We start from the raw sequence: 17841 nt of genomic DNA, 5'->3' as shown, positions 1-17841 counted from the left end.
TTCCAAAAAGAACCGTTAATTTTTTCCTTAATATGAAGAACATTCAAAATAATCCAAAGAACCTGTTTTCCACTTAAAGAATAATTTGCATAACAGAAAGATTCCATTGATGTTAAAGGCTCTTCATTGAACCACTGATGCCAATAAAGAAACTTCATTTTTAAGCATGTTAACATAAGGAACCTAAATGACTTGAAATCATTCTAATCTGCCATCTTGGCTCCAAGATGTGTTTGTAAAGTAATGTGACCTTTGACCCATAATTAAACTGACATCTTTAACCTTCGTTACAGCCCGTCACATCACATCTGTGCAAATCAGAATGTCAATACATCACTGGGTTTACATTAATGGCACAACACATATGCTTTAAAAGTGAAGTACACCGAGACAATCAACAAAGTGTATATAGTACATATATATAAACTATAAATCCATGGAAATTTTCCATTACACAAAAGGTTCTTTATAGTGGAAAATGGTTATTTTATCATTACATCATTATTAAAATGCTCTTCACACTAAGAAAAAAATGCAACTTTTTAAGAATTGTTCACTGAAAGGTTCTTTGGGGAATAAAAAAAAAAGTCTTCTGTTGCATAACGGCGAAAACCATCTTTTGGAAGCTTTATTTTTAATACTGTGCATGTGGTAATGAAACAACTTCATTATATGAAAATAATATCAAGGAGTTGGATAAAAGTAGAAGAAGCCAGATCAACTCCAAAGTTAAAAATGTTTAGTGCTATTTTATATTACACGGTAAAATAATGCAATAGTAATGAATTGTATCACAGAGAATTATGCAATGAGCAAGAAAGTAACTGACAAAATATTCTGGCTAATATGTCATCATATTACACGCTTGTTCAAAATAAATGGTAAATATATATTTGCAGCACACTGCCATCCAGTGATCAGTCACAGAACTAGAAAAAAATAACAATTAAAACACTCAATCTACTGCAAAGTCATAATATTGACTATAACAGTTCAAAATCTCCTGAATATCTTTAATAAGTCATATGCAAAACTACACCATGCACCAGCCAATACAAATAAAAATAGAGAGAGGGCTTTGCGTGTACGCATGTGTGAACATTTACACTGACAGACACTTCTGGCAGCTCCTGCTCGTGTGTTTCTCACTGACTTCACTGGAGTATTTTTAACACGAGTGATGGCTGGATCTGCCCGCGGTCTCGCGTCCTGTGGCACCGAGATTCACGCACCCCTGACACCAGTATCTGGGATGATCCATTGCCCCTGGTAACACAGGGCCTATTCCCAGAAGCCCCTCTGATTTATGGAGCTAATTTTGCGGTGTTGCTGGGGAATCTGGGATTTGTGGTTCAGCTGAGGGCAGTTGTCTGCAAGACAAGGCCACTGTAAAGTTCAAACAGCCAAAGCTTCTGTCAGCACCTTTACCCACGCCGCAGAGTGAGACAGATGGAGCGACTCTTGACAACTAACCCAGAGAGAGAGAGAAAAAAAAACAGAGTAATCGGTCATTACAAGCTCTGTATTGAAATCCCTCATCCTTCTGTTCTTCAGTAAAAGTGCAATTAATTCATCTACTAAATTCATCAAAGTACAACTGCAGTTCTCAACAAGCGGCCTCAGCAAACGTTTAGAGGTGCCTCAAAATCAAAATAAATGTACTAAACTTATATGATAAAATGTATGTATTAATGTTATTTAAACTGATAAAACACTAAAAATAAAGATGCACAACATTATTATTATAATTTTATTTTTATTACAAGTATCAGAGGAACATTATGAGCTTTGATTGGAGGGCCTTTGAATATTGTCTTGGACACAATTAATATTACCGATTTTGAATGCAATCATAGATTGTGAAAGGAAATCATTTGTGACTTATTACACCGCCCTGCATCATATTTGCTGAATGAAATCCAGTACTTGTTTCTTATCGATTACGGTTTGCGGATTCCAAAAATAGTGCATGTTTTGCTCTAGCATGTTAGACTTTCTCACAAAACATTATGCATTTTGTAACATTTTTGCTTTTGGCAATCATTTGTGAGGTGAAAGGTCTTGTATTTTTCACATAGTCATCAGGAAAAGTGACAAGATTCATATCTTTCTCTGAGCCAGATTACAACGATTTGTGACCCTGGACAACAAAACCAGTCAAAAGTGTAAATTTTTCAAAAATTGAATAAATAATCTTTCCATTGATGTATGGTTTGTTAGGATAGGACAATATTTGGCCGAGATACAACTATTTGAAAATCTAAATATTGAGAAAATCACCTTTAAAGTTGTCCAAATGAAGTTCTTAGCAATGCATATTACTAATCAAAAATTACGTTTTCATATATTTACAGTAGGAAATTTACAAAATATCTTCATGGAACATAATCTTTACTTAATATCCTAATGATTTTTGGCATAAAAGAAAAATCAATAATTTTGACCCATACAATGTATTTTTGGTTTTTGCTACAAATATACCCCAGCGACTTAAGACTGCTTTTATGCTCCAGGGTCACATTTGTTCAATTCTCAGCCCATTCTCACATGCATTAATTATTTTATGTCCAATCCTGATTTCCACTTTTTCCACTCCTTTGCAGATTATAAATTAAAAGATACATTTTGAATGTTTAATTTTATCCTTAAAACCAAAACTTTTGGCATTTGACTGCTTTGTTGTAAGTGCATTAAAGCTGATACATATATAATTTGAAAAATCTTAATTCTCACGAAGAAAAAAAAAACAAAAAAACAATGCAGCCGCCAAAAGTTAGTCAATGTTTTGACACGATACAAAACAAAACGATGACGGCGAGAAACCAAATCATTCATGTTATTCTACATATCAATAATTGAAATTCACAGCCTTTTGAGTAACGTTTTCTATTTGCTGCTCAGGTTTGATAAGTAAAATAAAAAAGCCAATGAAACGTAAATCAATATTATTAAAAACCATTTCAAAAACACAGAACTCAAGATCCGATGCGCTTGAGTGGTGCAGTGCAGCAGGACTGGACACACAACTTCATCTTCATCTGCGCCATGAGCGCGACTCATTATCTTCTTCCTCTTCGTCATCGTCCTGCAGCAGGGAATCATCCATGAGCGAATCATCTGGAAACTGCAGCCAATCAGAAAACAGACACACTTAGAACGAAATGAATGCACAATTATACCAAGGAACATTCACTCAGCTACATGTGAGCATGACTGTTTTATGTTACTTACACACAAGAACCAGGAAGAAACAGAGTAATACGTGTCCTACATTTATTAAGGTATGTTCTAAGGTACAATGCAAAGTGGTTTACAATTGCTAGGCAACATCACAACATTCCACAATAGGAAAATTGATTCTACTGTTGTGCTGTCACAGGTGTGCATCAGTTGGTTATTACGTAAGTTTGTGGCTCATTCAAATAGAATTTAGAGTAAGACCTGTGATAATGCAAAATGACTGAGATTAATTTTAAGTTATTTTAACTTAAGTGGTGCATTAAGCTGTGTACATACACTGATGACTTCATTTGTCATCATATTTTTGGGTTGTGTAAATTAAGTTTCAAATAAAAAGAAAATAAGATGTTAATTTATTTGTAAGTCGCTTTAGATAAACGCGTCTGCTAAATGACCAAAAGTAAAGTAATTTGTTAAATATTTCAGCCTCTGGACAACCAAAATATGTATTACTGCAGGACTGTAAATTTAAGGGGGTCTGAATACTTTCCGTACCCACTGTATATATATATATATAATATAATATATACACCACTGTTCAAAAGTTTATTTTTTTCCTGTTTTCGTCTCTTATGTTCACCAAAGCTGCATTTAAAAATACAGCAAAAATATGATGAAATATTATTACAATTTAAAATAACTTTATTCCACTTATATATATATAAAAGTGTAATTTATTCCTGTGATCAATGCTGAATTTTCAGCATCATTACTCCAGTCTTCAGTGTCACATGATCCTTCAGAAATCATTCTAATATGCTGATTTGCTGCTCAAAAAATATATCTCATTATCATTATCATTGAAAATATGCTAATCTTAAAAAAAAAAAAAACTCAATCATTTGTTTCAGGATTATTTGATGAATAGAAAGTTCAAAACAGCATTTTTTTGAACTACGAATCTTTTGAAACAAATGTCTTTACTGTCCCTTTTGATCAATTTAATGCATCCTTGATGAATAAAAATGTTACATTTTGTGTAGCCAAAATCTGTTGCCATGACTTATCGCGAGAGGAAAAAATTACGTTTTAGTCGCATTACATCAGTTAATGGAAACACCATTTCGCAATACATTTTTATCTACATTTATAAAATATCGCCAAAGTTTTGAGTAAATCTGTAATGGAAACGCGCCTACTGATGAAGGGCGTACCTCCTCATCCTCAGGTTCAACCTCATCCAGGTCTGTTGTGTTGAGGGAAGCCGTGGGCTTGTGCCAGGCCAAACGCAGCTCCTGGTTATTTAACCGAACGCCGTGGATGGCCGCCTGAGAAACAGAGCTGAAGTTTAGACTCTGCATGAAGGCGTGCATGTATGTGTCTACTGATGTTTCTGGGAATATGTTAAGACCTGTTCAGCCTCTGCACGGGTTTTGTATGTAATGATGGCACTAGGACTAGAATCCTCCATCTGGAAATCTTCAATCTCCCCGTATTGCTGGAGGTTAGTGAGAAAAGCAGTTAGGACTCAAAGACATACCTCATAAACAGTGTGATGCAATGTGCCCTTTAAAGTCACTCACTGCGAAGTGTGGCAGCAGGTCGACTCGATCTGCCTCAGTGAAAGCGCTGATCTGTAAAGCTCTGGGTCGATGATCCACCACAGCATGAGTTGGGAGTCCTCTCCCACGTCCTCGAATCCCTCGGCCTCGGCTCCTCAGGGCCCCCCGACCCCTGCCGTGGGCCCCCCTCCCACGTCCTGGGGTCAGAAGCCCCCTTTTGGCAGCCTGAATGAAAAGAAAAGATCTAATATACGCTTGTGAAGCTTAAGTAGCACTGTAGTGTCACTCAGTGGAAAGACTGAGAATTGTTTATTTATAAGCCATTCATTCATTCATATATATATATATATATATATATATATACACACACACACACACATATATACACACACACACAATATTGTCTACATTTGTAAAAATATAAACATGTCAATTTCTAGCTACAAGAAATAAATTACAACCACAAACAAGCTCAAAAACGTGCTTTTTGTCTCTTTGTGAAATACCTCTAACTGCAGTTGAGTGTATTTGATCTTGAGATCAGCAGTGTCCTCTCCTGCTTGCATTTTCTTATAAAGGTCCAACTCGGTGTCCAGGAGCTCCTTTTGAGCCTAAAAACAGAGATGCATCAGGATATACATATGCAGAAAAATCTATTTGTTGATTATGGTGCTTTGGGACTGGGTGTGTACCTGAGCTTTGCTCTTAAGTGTGGTCCTGAGGGCATTAGCACTGGACAGTCCTTTCATCTGCTCCTGTAGTCTGGTGATGCTGTTGGTGAGGGTGGTGAGGGTCAGCATGATCTGAGCCTTATCCTCCGCCTTCATGGACTTGTTCTTCTCCAGCTTAGATATCAGCAGCTGAAGACATGCATAAGTCTCAGTCATCTCATAAAGTTATGTACAAAGTTATCAATGCAAAACCCAACCCCATCCTTAAACCAACTGATTTATGAACTTGTCAAATAGTGCAGATCACTTAAAACATTCTCCAAAAACTTGCTTCCCATCCCTAGTTAGAGCAAGCTGTGGCAACAACAAAAAGCTGTTTTTCTAGACTTTTTGTAGCTTTTTTTACATTACATTAAAATGAACATTTTCTCACTTTTGAGGTAATTAAATCCGTGCCAGCCTGGTACTATGTTGCAGTTTCATTTAAAATACATACAAATATATTATTTACTAATAATACATTTTCTATTTGAATATCATTTATAATTATACAAATCTATACATATATATTTCTATTTAAATATATTTTAAAATGTAATTTATTAATGTGATGGCAAAGCTGAACTGTCACACAATCCTTTTATATACTACTTTGGTGCTCAAGAAACTTTTTTTATATATAAATGCTGCTTAATATTTCTGCGGAAACGGATATATTTTTTCAGCATTCTTTGATGAATAGAAAGTTCAAAAGAACAGCATTTATTTGCAATAGAAATCTTTTGTAGCATTATAAATCATTTTAATGTGTCCTTGCTGAATAAAAGTAGCAAAAATCCCTCACTTTTGAATAGTAGTGAACTTTTTAACTTTAGCTCATTAAAATACAGCTGTTCAACTGATAGTGACACCCAGCAAACATCGAGCATTTTAATTAATAATAATAATAATTTATGCATTTAGCAGACGCTGTTATCCAAAGCGACTTAGTGCATTCAGGCTATACATTTTTTACCAGTATGTGTGTTCCCTGGGAATTGAACCCACGACCTTTTGCGCTGCTAACGCAATGCTCTACCAATGAGCCACAGGAACACTTTTAATTAAATTTATTTTTATAAATACATTTTTGTTTTTTATTTATTTATTAAGTTATTAACAATGTATGAACAACAAGACACAAGGACAACAATTAAATGGCACACCTTCTGAGTCTGAATGTGCTTCTCCAAAATCTCCTGCTTCTTTTTCCTAACGTCCTGCTGAAGCTTCAGTGCCTCCTGGTGGAGAATGACAACCACATTTACAGAAGTTCAACACTGCTAGCATAAAACGTGCGCCTTGCGGGTTGCTTTTTTCCAGCACAATGATACAAACCCGTTTCCTTTTCAGGGCATCTTCAGCGATGAGAGTTGTCCCAAATGGCGCTCCCTTCTGGCCAGCTTTCAGTGCAGCTGGGTTATAAACAGTCTTAGTCAGGCCAGTAGATGTGGAAAAAACCTGTAAAGAAAAATACTTTACCAAGACATTTGACATTATGTATAAACTTAGAAGCGTCTCAAAAGAAGCCAGTGGTCCACAACAAGATGGCACTGTTGGATGCATATTCTGCAGACATTTAAATAGGCCCTAAAAGTGGAAGTGGACATGGACTATACTTTCAGTTAGCAGTACAAAGCCTGACAACGCAAACTATGAAAACAAACCTTTCCTCCAAAGCCAGTGTGTTTAGAAAGGCCCAGACGCTCCTTCACTGAAGCCTTGGTTATATTCTGTTGAGAAGAGAAACGCAGAGAAAAGCTGAGATCTGAGCACAAAGCACAAATACAAACACACACTTTCAGGAACAGTCCGAGTCACACATTCACCTGTGGAGCGCCGCCGGAGTCGTGTGAGAGTTCAGGGTGGGCTGTGGGCAGGGGTCCGAGCCGATCTTTCACTGACTGTTTCGGTGTGGCCACCGCAGGCTGATGGGCTGGCTGTACGCTCTACAAACAACAAACATGGCTCCTACAGTCAGATTTCACAGCTGAAACCCTCCGATATATAAAAACCTTTATGCATTGATCATGATGTTTGCCTAATACACTCAGCAGTCAGAACATGCACAATAAAATGTAAGAATCTGGTCAAAAAAGGGACGTGTACTATAAACTATGACTGTTTTGTGCTGTGGAAAGAGTTATTAATGCAGCATAGGTAGTAATTAGTGGATCATCAATATATAGCCAAGGATGATTAATGAGTGAACTGTTTGTTGTAGTGTTTAATTTGCTTTCTATTCATGAGTGATTAACAAATTATTTATTTCTAAAACATATATTATAATAGGATAAAACACCAACATAAAGAAGTTGTTGAAAAAAATAAATCAATTTTAACACATTTAAGTTAAAATAAATGTTCAAATTATTTTAATATTATATAAAATAAATATGAATTGTATTGCTATGACTGTAATGTGTTAATATATACTAAACTGTGATAAATATCCTAGTTACTATCTTGAAATTAAAAGTTTATAAAAAAAATGTAGTTTGCCATATGTAAATTAAATTGATAAACATAAAAAGTGTGATTTATGTACTCTTTATATTAAATTGTGATAAATATATAACAATATGTGATGTGTTATTTACTGCTAAAATAATGAAAAATAAAAATTGTGACAATTTTATAAAACAAATGTCTTATTTACCATCTTTAAGTTAAACTGTGATAAATGTGTTAGTTACTCTCTTTAAATAAAATCTATACATAACATATACAATTAAATGTATATATTTAATCACAATTATTAGTGGCATCGGTCACTAATAAAATACTGCTCGACCACTAACAGTTCTAATAGTTCAATTCCGCCTGTTTGTTCTAAATCACAGCATGTTTACTGGAGGATTTGATACCAGATGTGGCGTGGTGTATGTGTGCTCCACTGCGTCCTCTCTGTGCCAGTGTACTCTGATGAAGCGGTTGTTGAGCACTGCCTCTGTGCTCTGCATGGCCCGTTTGGCTTCTTCAGGAGAAGCAAACTGGATCAGCGCCCCATCTGGGTAATTATTATATGCCACCTGAGACAGAGGAAATGTGCTTTTAAGATCTTTATGATCATGAACATCAACACATCACAAGTGTTGACTTTTAACCATCCAGTACCTGGAGGTTGACGATGGTGCCAAACTTGCTGAAGTGCTCGTTTAGTTTGCTGATGTTGTTGAGTTCAGGAGGAATCTGACGGATGGCCAGTTTGGTGTTTGCTGAAGAGTAGGGCACTTTCCTGTGAAAGCCGTGGTGGTTGGGTTTGTTGAAGTTTGGTCTGTGGAGCGAAAAAAAACATGCACATTGAGGTCAAATGTTAGTAATGAAACGGACTGAAAAGATCAAACAAATGGATAATTTAGTTGTGTGCACTCAAGCATTTGAAGAGATTCAACATTCATATTCAACTATATGCATCTTTTATGTATCTATTTAAAAATAATTTTGACCCCTTTTCTTACTTCACGGCTTAATATCGAAGGAGATGTATATATATATATATATATATTAATAAAATGTTAGTTTTTATCAAATATTTGAATGACTCTGTCTTACTTGTCAAACCAGGGTTTCTTTGCAGGAATCGCTCCATCATGCAGTCCTGCTCCTCTCTTCCTGGAGTCTGACTCTAAAACTATCCGAGCGCTGTTGCTGTTTGACATTTTCTCTGAAAGATTTACACACACAAAAAGAGGCGAGTAAAGGATGAGAAAATCTGTTAGGTTTTATTTAAATTCCATAGGGGAAAAAATAAGCAAATTCCTGAAGAGCTGGTTTAGCAGGGAGGCCAGAGCTCACGGTTACCTCGAGGAGGCAGATCCACCTCTCCCATGGTTAGACCAATCAGATTGGGCCGCTGAGCGTTGACTCTGTGTCTGTACATGGGTCGTGAGGTCATGCTGGGGGCTTCAGGATTATACACCTCTGGCTCAAATGAATCTATATATTATAAAAACAATAACAGTTGTAAAGTAATAATTAGTAGCATTTTTATTTGGTATGTACACTACCATTCAAAAATTTGGGGTCAGAATGATTTTTTGTTTTAAAGAAAGAAATGTATACTTTTATTCAGCAAGGATGCATTAAATTGATCAAAAGTAACAAATCACAAAAGATCAACATTTTGAATAATCTTACACTACCGTTTGAAAATTTGGTGTCCGTATTAATAAAGAAATTAATACTCTTATTCAGCAAGGGCACATTGTGTTACAAAAGATTTCTATTTCAAATAAATGCTGTTCTTTTGAACTTTCTGTTCATCAAAGATTCTTTAAAATATTGAGCATGGTTTCAACAAAAATATGAAGCAGCACAACCGTTTTCAACATTGATAATAATCAGAAATGTTTCTTGAGCAGCAAATCAGCATATTAGAATGATTTCTGAAGGATCGTGTGACACTGAAGATGCTGAAAATTTTCATTTGTCATCACAGGAATAAATTAGATTTTAAAATTTTATTCAATTAGAAAAGTTATTTTAAATTGTAATATTTCACAATATTATTTTTTACTGTACTTTTGATCAAATAAATGCAGCCTAGGTGAGTATAAGAGACTTCTTTTAAAAATTATTAAAAAAAAAAAATTTCGACCCCAAACATTTGAATGTTGCAGTTATGTAATAAGTGAGATAACACAGTCATCCAGTCATTATTGCAAAATAAACCCCTTGTGGGTGATACAAGTCCTAATCCCCAGAATTGATTACTGCTGAATGATTGTAAATTGTTCCGACATATTCCACACTTCTTTAATGCTTTCTTTTTCACCATTCAATTGTAAATTGCTAATCAAAAATTCTTCCACCAAAACTAGTCATCATTAACATAAATCCATCCAATTACATAAATGTCCAGGTTCAAGATATGACAGTCGAGTTGAGTTGAGTCATCATTGTATTACTGTATTAGACATGACTCATTCATAAGCACTCACCTGAAGTGAACAGGGGTGGTGGAGGCTGGCTGATCGGAGGCCGGACACCTGACGTCACTATAGTGGGCACAGAGCTGGTGATGGAGTTTGGTGGAGCGTCCATACCAGAGGGCTGCAGAGCAGGAAGAGGAGGCGGAGGACCTGAAAGACAGAAGAACAGCACATTTATAAAAAAACACTCAACATTAAACATTAAAATGAAAAGTCTAGACCTGTGAAAAATGCTTTTTCATACCCGCTACAGGTGGTAGGCTTGGTGGCATGGTGCCCGGTGGGGGCACAGGTGGTCTGAGGTTCACTGGTGGAGTCAGGAGTGAGTGAGGGGGCGGCAGACCCGGAGGAGGTGGGCCGTCCACTCCAGGAAGAGGCGGTGGCTGGAAAGGAAGTATGCTGGGAAGATTAACGTCCTCCACCACCACTGGATCACTTCCGTGATCGAAAGGGCACATGTCTCCTCGCATACAGAAGCCTTTCTCTGTTAAGACAGAAAGATGGTGAGTCTGTAATGAACATGGTTCACAGATTAGAGAGTAAAAAATTCTGTACCATCATAGTCACGACAGCGTTTTCTTGGTGGGCCGCCTCTGCCGAAGGGCGTGTGGTCCTGTGGGAATTCTGACCAGCTCTCAGTGGTGTTGTTCCCGTGGTGGGTGGGGGCGATGACAGTGATGGTGCTACTGAGGGTGGGCACAGGGAAATGAGCAGAGGTGTTCCCGGGTGTGAGAGGAGTAGCGGTGTAGCCTAAAATAATGAAAAATAAAAATTGTGACAATTTTATAAAACAAATGTCTTATTTACCATCTTTAAGTTAAACTGTGATAAATGTGTTAGTTACTCTCTTTAAATAAAATCTATACATAACATATACAATTAAATGTATACATTTAATCACAATTATTAGTGGCATCGGTCACTAATAAAATACTGCTCGACCACTAACAGTTCTAATAGTTCAATTCCGCCTGTTTGTTCTAAATCACAGCATGTTTACTGGAGGATTTGATACCAGATGTGGCGTGGTGTATGTGTGCTCCACTGCGTCCTCTCTGTGCCAGTGTACTCTGATGAAGCGGTTGTTGAGCACTGCCTCTGTGCTCTGCATGGCCCGTTTGGCTTCTTCAGGAGAAGCAAACTGGATCAGCGCCCCATCTGGGTAATTATTATATGCCACCTGAGACAGAGGAAATGTGCTTTTAAGATCTTTATGATCATGAACATCAACACATCACAAGTGTTGACTTTTAACCATCCAGTACCTGGAGGTTGACGATGGTGCCAAACTTGCTGAAGTGCTCGTTTAGTTTGCTGATGTTGTTGAGTTCAGGAGGAATCTGACGGATGGCCAGTTTGGTGTTTGCTGAAGAGTAGGGCACTTTCCTGTGAAAGCCGTGGTGGTTGGGTTTGTTGAAGTTTGGTCTGTGGAGCGAAAAAAAACATGCACATTGAGGTCAAATGTTAGTAATGAAACGGACTGAAAAGATCAAACAAATGGATAATTTAGTTGTGTGCACTCAAGCATTTGAAGAGATTCAACATTCATATTCAACTATATGCATCTTTTATGTATCTATTTAAAAATAATTTTGACCCCTTTTCTTACTTCACGGCTTAATATCGAAGGAGATGTATATATATATATATATATATTAATAAAATGTTAGTTTTTATCAAATATTTGAATGACTCTGTCTTACTTGTCAAACCAGGGTTTCTTTGCAGGAATCGCTCCATCATGCAGTCCTGCTCCTCTCTTCCTGGAGTCTGACTCTAAAACTATCCGAGCGCTGTTGCTGTTTGACATTTTCTCTGAAAGATTTACACACACAAAAAGAGGCGAGTAAAGGATGAGAAAATCTGTTAGGTTTTATTTAAATTCCATAGGGGAAAAAATAAGCAAATTCCTGAAGAGCTGGTTTAGCAGGGAGGCCAGAGCTCACGGTTACCTCGAGGAGGCAGATCCACCTCTCCCATGGTTAGACCAATCAGATTGGGCCGCTGAGCGTTGACTCTGTGTCTGTACATGGGTCGTGAGGTCATGCTGGGGGCTTCAGGATTATACACCTCTGGCTCAAATGAATCTATATATTATAAAAACAATAACAGTTGTAAAGTAATAATTAGTAGCATTTTTATTTGGTATGTACACTACCATTCAAAAATTTGGGGTCAGAATGATTTTTTGTTTTAAAGAAAGAAATGTATACTTTTATTCAGCAAGGATGCATTAAATTGATCAAAAGTAACAAATCACAAAAGATCAACATTTTGAATAATCTTACACTACCGTTTGAAAATTTGGTGTCCGTATTAATAAAGAAATTAATACTCTTATTCAGCAAGGGCACATTGTGTTACAAAAGATTTCTATTTCAAATAAATGCTGTTCTTTTGAACTTTCTGTTCATCAAAGATTCTTTAAAATATTGAGCATGGTTTCAACAAAAATATGAAGCAGCACAACCGTTTTCAACATTGATAATAATCAGAAATGTTTCTTGAGCAGCAAATCAGCATATTAGAATGATTTCTGAAGGATCGTGTGACACTGAAGATGCTGAAAATTTTCATTTGTCATCACAGGAATAAATTAGATTTTAAAATTTTATTCAATTAGAAAAGTTATTTTAAATTGTAATATTTCACAATATTATTTTTTACTGTACTTTTGATCAAATAAATGCAGCCTAGGTGAGTATAAGAGACTTCTTTTAAAAATTATTAAAAAAAAAAAATTTCGACCCCAAACATTTGAATGTTGCAGTTATGTAATAAGTGAGATAACACAGTCATCCAGTCATTATTGCAAAATAAACCCCTTGTGGGTGATACAAGTCCTAATCCCCAGAATTGATTACTGCTGAATGATTGTAAATTGTTCCGACATATTCCACACTTCTTTAATGCTTTCTTTTTCACCATTCAATTGTAAATTGCTAATCAAAAATTCTTCCACCAAAACTAGTCATCATTAACATAAATCCATCCAATTACATAAATGTCCAGGTTCAAGATATGACAGTCGAGTTGAGTTGAGTCATCATTGTATTACTGTATTAGACATGACTCATTCATAAGCACTCACCTGAAGTGAACAGGGGTGGTGGAGGCTGGCTGATCGGAGGCCGGACACCTGACGTCACTATAGTGGGCACAGAGCTGGTGATGGAGTTTGGTGGAGCGTCCATACCAGAGGGCTGCAGAGCAGGAAGAGGAGGCGGAGGACCTGAAAGACAGAAGAACAGCACATTTATAAAAAAACACTCAACATTAAACATTAAAATGAAAAGTCTAGACCTGTGAAAAATGCTTTTTCATACCCGCTACAGGTGGTAGGCTTGGTGGCATGGTGCCCGGTGGGGGCACAGGTGGTCTGAGGTTCACTGGTGGAGTCAGGAGTGAGTGAGGGGGCGGCAGACCCGGAGGAGGTGGGCCGTCCACTCCAGGAAGAGGCGGTGGCTGGAAAGGAAGTATGCTGGGAAGATTAACGTCCTCCACCACCACTGGATCACTTCCGTGATCGAAAGGGCACATGTCTCCTCGCATACAGAAGCCTTTCTCTGTTAAGACAGAAAGATGGTGAGTCTGTAATGAACATGGTTCACAGATTAGAGAGTAAAAAATTCTGTACCATCATAGTCACGACAGCGTTTTCTTGGTGGGCCGCCTCTGCCGAAGGGCGTGTGGTCCTGTGGGAATTCTGACCAGCTCTCAGTGGTGTTGTTCCCGTGGTGGGTGGGGGCGATGACAGTGATGGTGCTACTGAGGGTGGGCACAGGGAAATGAGCAGAGGTGTTCCCGGGTGTGAGAGGAGTAGCGGTGTAGCCATCGGTGGTCGCGACCTCCTGACGCTCTGGACGACTGTGCTCGTATTTTGGCTTTCCAGAATCTCGCTCTAGAAGGGCAAGAAAAGCGTTCAACAGAAGACTGACAAAGTGAGCACTGTAAATGTTGTGAAAATGTGTCGTTTTTTTAATTTTATTTTTTTATGCAAGCCAGTTTCTAAGTTACCACAGTTAAAAAGGGGTCAGTTTTCAGTTTTGTCATTCAGCAAGGATGCATTAAATAGATAAAAAGTGACAGTAAATACATGTAATGTAATATAAAGATTTCTATTTCAAATAAAAGCTGTTCTTTTGAACTTTCTACTCATCAAGGAATACTGGGGGGATAATAGTTTCCGCAAAATACTAAGCCGTTTACAACATTGATAATAATAAGAGACGTTCAGAAATCAATAAGAAGAAATCAGCATATTAGAAGGATGTGACACTAAAGATGCTGATAATTCAGCTTTGAAATCACAGGAATAAATTACATTTAAAATTGATCAAATGTAAAAAAAATACTGAATAAAAGAATATGGGATAATATTTTACAGTATTGCTGTTTTTCCTGTATTTTTGACTTCTTTGAAAAACATTTAAAAAATCATCTTCAAACTTTTGAAGCTTTTTTTACTTAAATATGCAAGAGCTAAAACTACTGGTTTTGGTTCAAGTATTTTTAGGTAGAAATATTCCATGCAGTCTCTATTAATATGAGTTACAAAATATAAGCACTTACATAAATCGGTTTATTAAAAAGTCTTTTCAAAACAGTTTTAGACTAATCACAGCATAAAGTATTTCATGTCATCTACATGCATAAAAATTCTAATGTGGGAATAAAGCACACAACTAAAGTAAAGTGACGCCTCACCTCTGCTTCTGCAGCGACTCTGTGAGCGAGATCGTGATCGGGTGCGGTCCCGCTCTCTGTCCCGATCTCGGTCTCTGTCCCGATCACGAGTGCGGTCCTTACTCCAGCTGCGACTACGACTGCGACTGTAACTGCGGCTGCGTTCTCTCCTGCGGTTATAACGTTCCCTGTACGAGTCCCTTCTGGGTGGGTTACAGTCATACTCTCGCTTCCTGGAGCGGTCATCTTTCTTGCGGTCATCTACTCTCCTGTAATTTCATTTAAACAGAAGAGAAAATATGAGGACAGTTAACAAGGTGGCTTAAGAGATGCGTGTATGTATGTGTGGCATTTTGGGAAAGTTAAAAAAATTAAAACAATCTTATATTTAAAGTTAATCTCACCTGCCGTCTCGGCGGTATCTGGAGCTAGACGGAGGACTGTGGTTTATTCTCCTGGAGAATTTCTTTTCTCGATCCTCGTCTCGGCTGGGCTGCTTATGCAAAAACAACCAGAGAAATCAATACCATCAAACACAACAGAAAATGTCATTTATTCTTGTGATACTAAGCTGAATTTTCAGCATCATTACTCCAGTCTTCAGTGTCACATAATCTTCAGAAATCATTCTAATATGCTGATTTGCTGCTCAAGAAACATTTCTGATTATTATCAATACTGAAAACAGTTGTGCCGTTGAAAATTTTTTCTTTGATGAACAGAGTTCAAAAGAACAGCATTTATTTGAAATATAAGTCTTTTCTAGCATTATAAATGTCTTCACTGTCACTTTTGATCAATTTAATGTGCACTAGCTGAATAAGAGTATTCATTTCTTTATTAATATATTAATACTGACAGCAAATTTTTAAACGGTAGTGTAGGATAATTTAAAATGCTGATCTTATGTGATTGTTTTGTGTTACCTCCTCTCTCTTGGTTTCATCTTTCTCTGTGCGCTGGTGAGTTTCAGTTCTGCTCGCAGAAGTCGGCTGCTCCGGTTGAGGTAGGTAACTCTTTGCGTTCACAGCTTCAAACAGTTTGTCCACAAATACCTGCGTCTCTGATAGCAAAAGCAAACGTATGTTAACAGCTTCAGAGACTCAGTTCTGACAGAGTAAGTATATATATATATATATATATATATATATATATATACACTGTCTGTCTTGGAAGCGACATGGAATTGAAGCAGTTGTTATGCAATGAACCTACTAGTTAGGGGTCTTCACCTGGTTTGAAAAAAAAATTACTTTACAAAACTGCATATATTCAGATCATTAATAGAGTTGAATTATACCTTTCTGAAGAAATACATCCAACTGGTCAATGCATAGTGCTTTCAGCTGCTCCTCGGATTTTTCTTTCTTCACCAAGGCAACCACATATTTCGCAAGAGCAGAAGGGTCAGCATCACATCTGCAGGACAGACAGATACACTTCAATTACATTGAACCGAATGATCTTCAGCCACACATGAAGATGGTGCAGATCTGTCCATTGACGCTCAAATGACAACATCTTTACAGCAAAATTTGTATTTTTGACTTCTTTCAAAAACATTTTAATAATCATCTTCAAACGTTTGAAGCTTTTTTTACTTAAATATGCAAGAGCTAAAACTACTGGTTTTGGTTCAAAGTATTTTTAGGTAGAAATATTCCATGCAGTCTCTATTAATATGAGTTACAAAATATAAGCACTTACATAAATCGGTTTATTAAAAAGTCTTTCCAAAACAGTTTTAGACTAATCACAGCATAAAGTATTTCATGTCAGCTACATGCATAAAAATTCTAATGTGGGAATAAAGCACACAACTAAAGTCTTTTAGTACAAAATTAGTACAGCTGTATAATAGATACAATTGCTGATAACAAGTGATTGATTACTAGGATAACCATGTACAAGCATTTCAGCTAATACAATTTCAAACCAACACACAAACAGAGCCAATGCATTAGTCAATAATAAACTCATATAGAACTAAAGCCACTGGCATTCAGGAAGATTTGAATCATTGTGTTAGCATCATTTTAGGGTGATGTAGTTCCTGAAGGAGTTTTTTACCTCCGCAGGTTTGCCCACGCCCACCACGATCAGCTTGCCGTCATCAAGTCCCACCAGAGCGTGAGACTGCTCCTTGGTCACAGACACACAGCGGATGGGCACCCGCATCGCCGTCGGCGACACACACAGAGCCAGGCTGCCATGGTAACCAAGAGAGAGGGCGTGTTAGGATCAAGTTCAAGGAATAGAACTTCACGCTTACAATCTGACGACAACATCATAAAATGCAATGATAAAAATCCTTAGGCATCCTTAAAGGGACAGTTCACTCAAAAATGGAAAAAGTCTGTCATCATTCACTCACCCTCAAGTTTTGTCCAAACCTGTATAACTTTCTTTTTTTTGTTGAATACAAAATAAGATATTTTGAAGAATGTTGGTAACCAAACAGTTTCAGATCCCCATTGACATCCATCGTACTTTTTCCATTACCAACATTCTTCAAAATATCTTCTTTTGTGCTCAGCAAAAAAAAATTTTTATAAATAAATTCATACAGATTTTAAAGTGATGGTTCATAGACTGCCATTAAACAGCGTGGAGGATCAAACTCAATTTTTAATAGAACTCCGACTGGATTCGTCTGAAAGAAGGAAGTCAAATACGCCTAGGATGGCTTGAGGGTGAGTAAATAATGGGCTAATTTCCATTTTTGGGTGAACTAACCATTTAAACAATTTGAGTGTGAGTAAATGATGA

At 37.0% G+C, this 17841-nt stretch overlaps 2 protein-coding genes across 2 annotated transcripts in view; both read right to left on the bottom strand.

The window, feature by feature from the left end:
* Positions 1-2740: 2740 nt before the first annotated feature.
* On the bottom strand, positions 2741-16593 carry LOC107557133 (RNA-binding protein 26-like). Its single transcript, XM_016240463.1, has 30 exons — positions 16589-16593; positions 16373-16491; positions 15999-16135; positions 15477-15565; positions 15094-15341; positions 14024-14287; positions 13713-13952; positions 13478-13618; positions 12339-12473; positions 12090-12201; positions 11652-11811; positions 11402-11566; positions 11231-11246; positions 10942-11136; positions 10631-10870; positions 10396-10536; positions 9257-9391; positions 9008-9119; positions 8570-8729; positions 8320-8484; positions 7282-7401; positions 7120-7185; positions 6791-6913; positions 6619-6693; positions 5435-5602; positions 5249-5353; positions 4764-4967; positions 4592-4678; positions 4395-4508; positions 2741-3124 (listed from the first exon to the last, which is right to left on the bottom strand). The coding sequence occupies exons 1-30, from the start codon at positions 16591-16593 to the stop codon at positions 3035-3037; spliced, it is 4131 nt and encodes a 1376-aa protein (XP_016095949.1). The 3' UTR covers positions 2741-3034.
* Positions 16594-17103: 510 nt separating this feature from the next.
* LOC107557132 (neurobeachin-like protein 1) overlaps positions 17104-17841 on the bottom strand; it is a 51928-nt gene continuing 51190 nt past the window's right edge. The window contains exon 41 of the mRNA XM_016240462.1: positions 17104-17278. Within this exon, the coding sequence (XP_016095948.1) occupies positions 17104-17278 (175 nt within the window). The remainder of the gene's footprint in view (positions 17279-17841) is intronic.

The sequence above is a fragment of the Sinocyclocheilus grahami genome, unplaced genomic scaffold (genome assembly GCF_001515645.1).
Source record: "Sinocyclocheilus grahami isolate Dianchi unplaced genomic scaffold, SAMN03320097.WGS_v1.1 scaffold590.1, whole genome shotgun sequence".
Classification (NCBI taxonomy): domain Eukaryota; kingdom Metazoa; phylum Chordata; class Actinopteri; order Cypriniformes; family Cyprinidae; genus Sinocyclocheilus; species Sinocyclocheilus grahami.
This window is presented reverse-complemented; position numbering and strand designations above follow the sequence as displayed.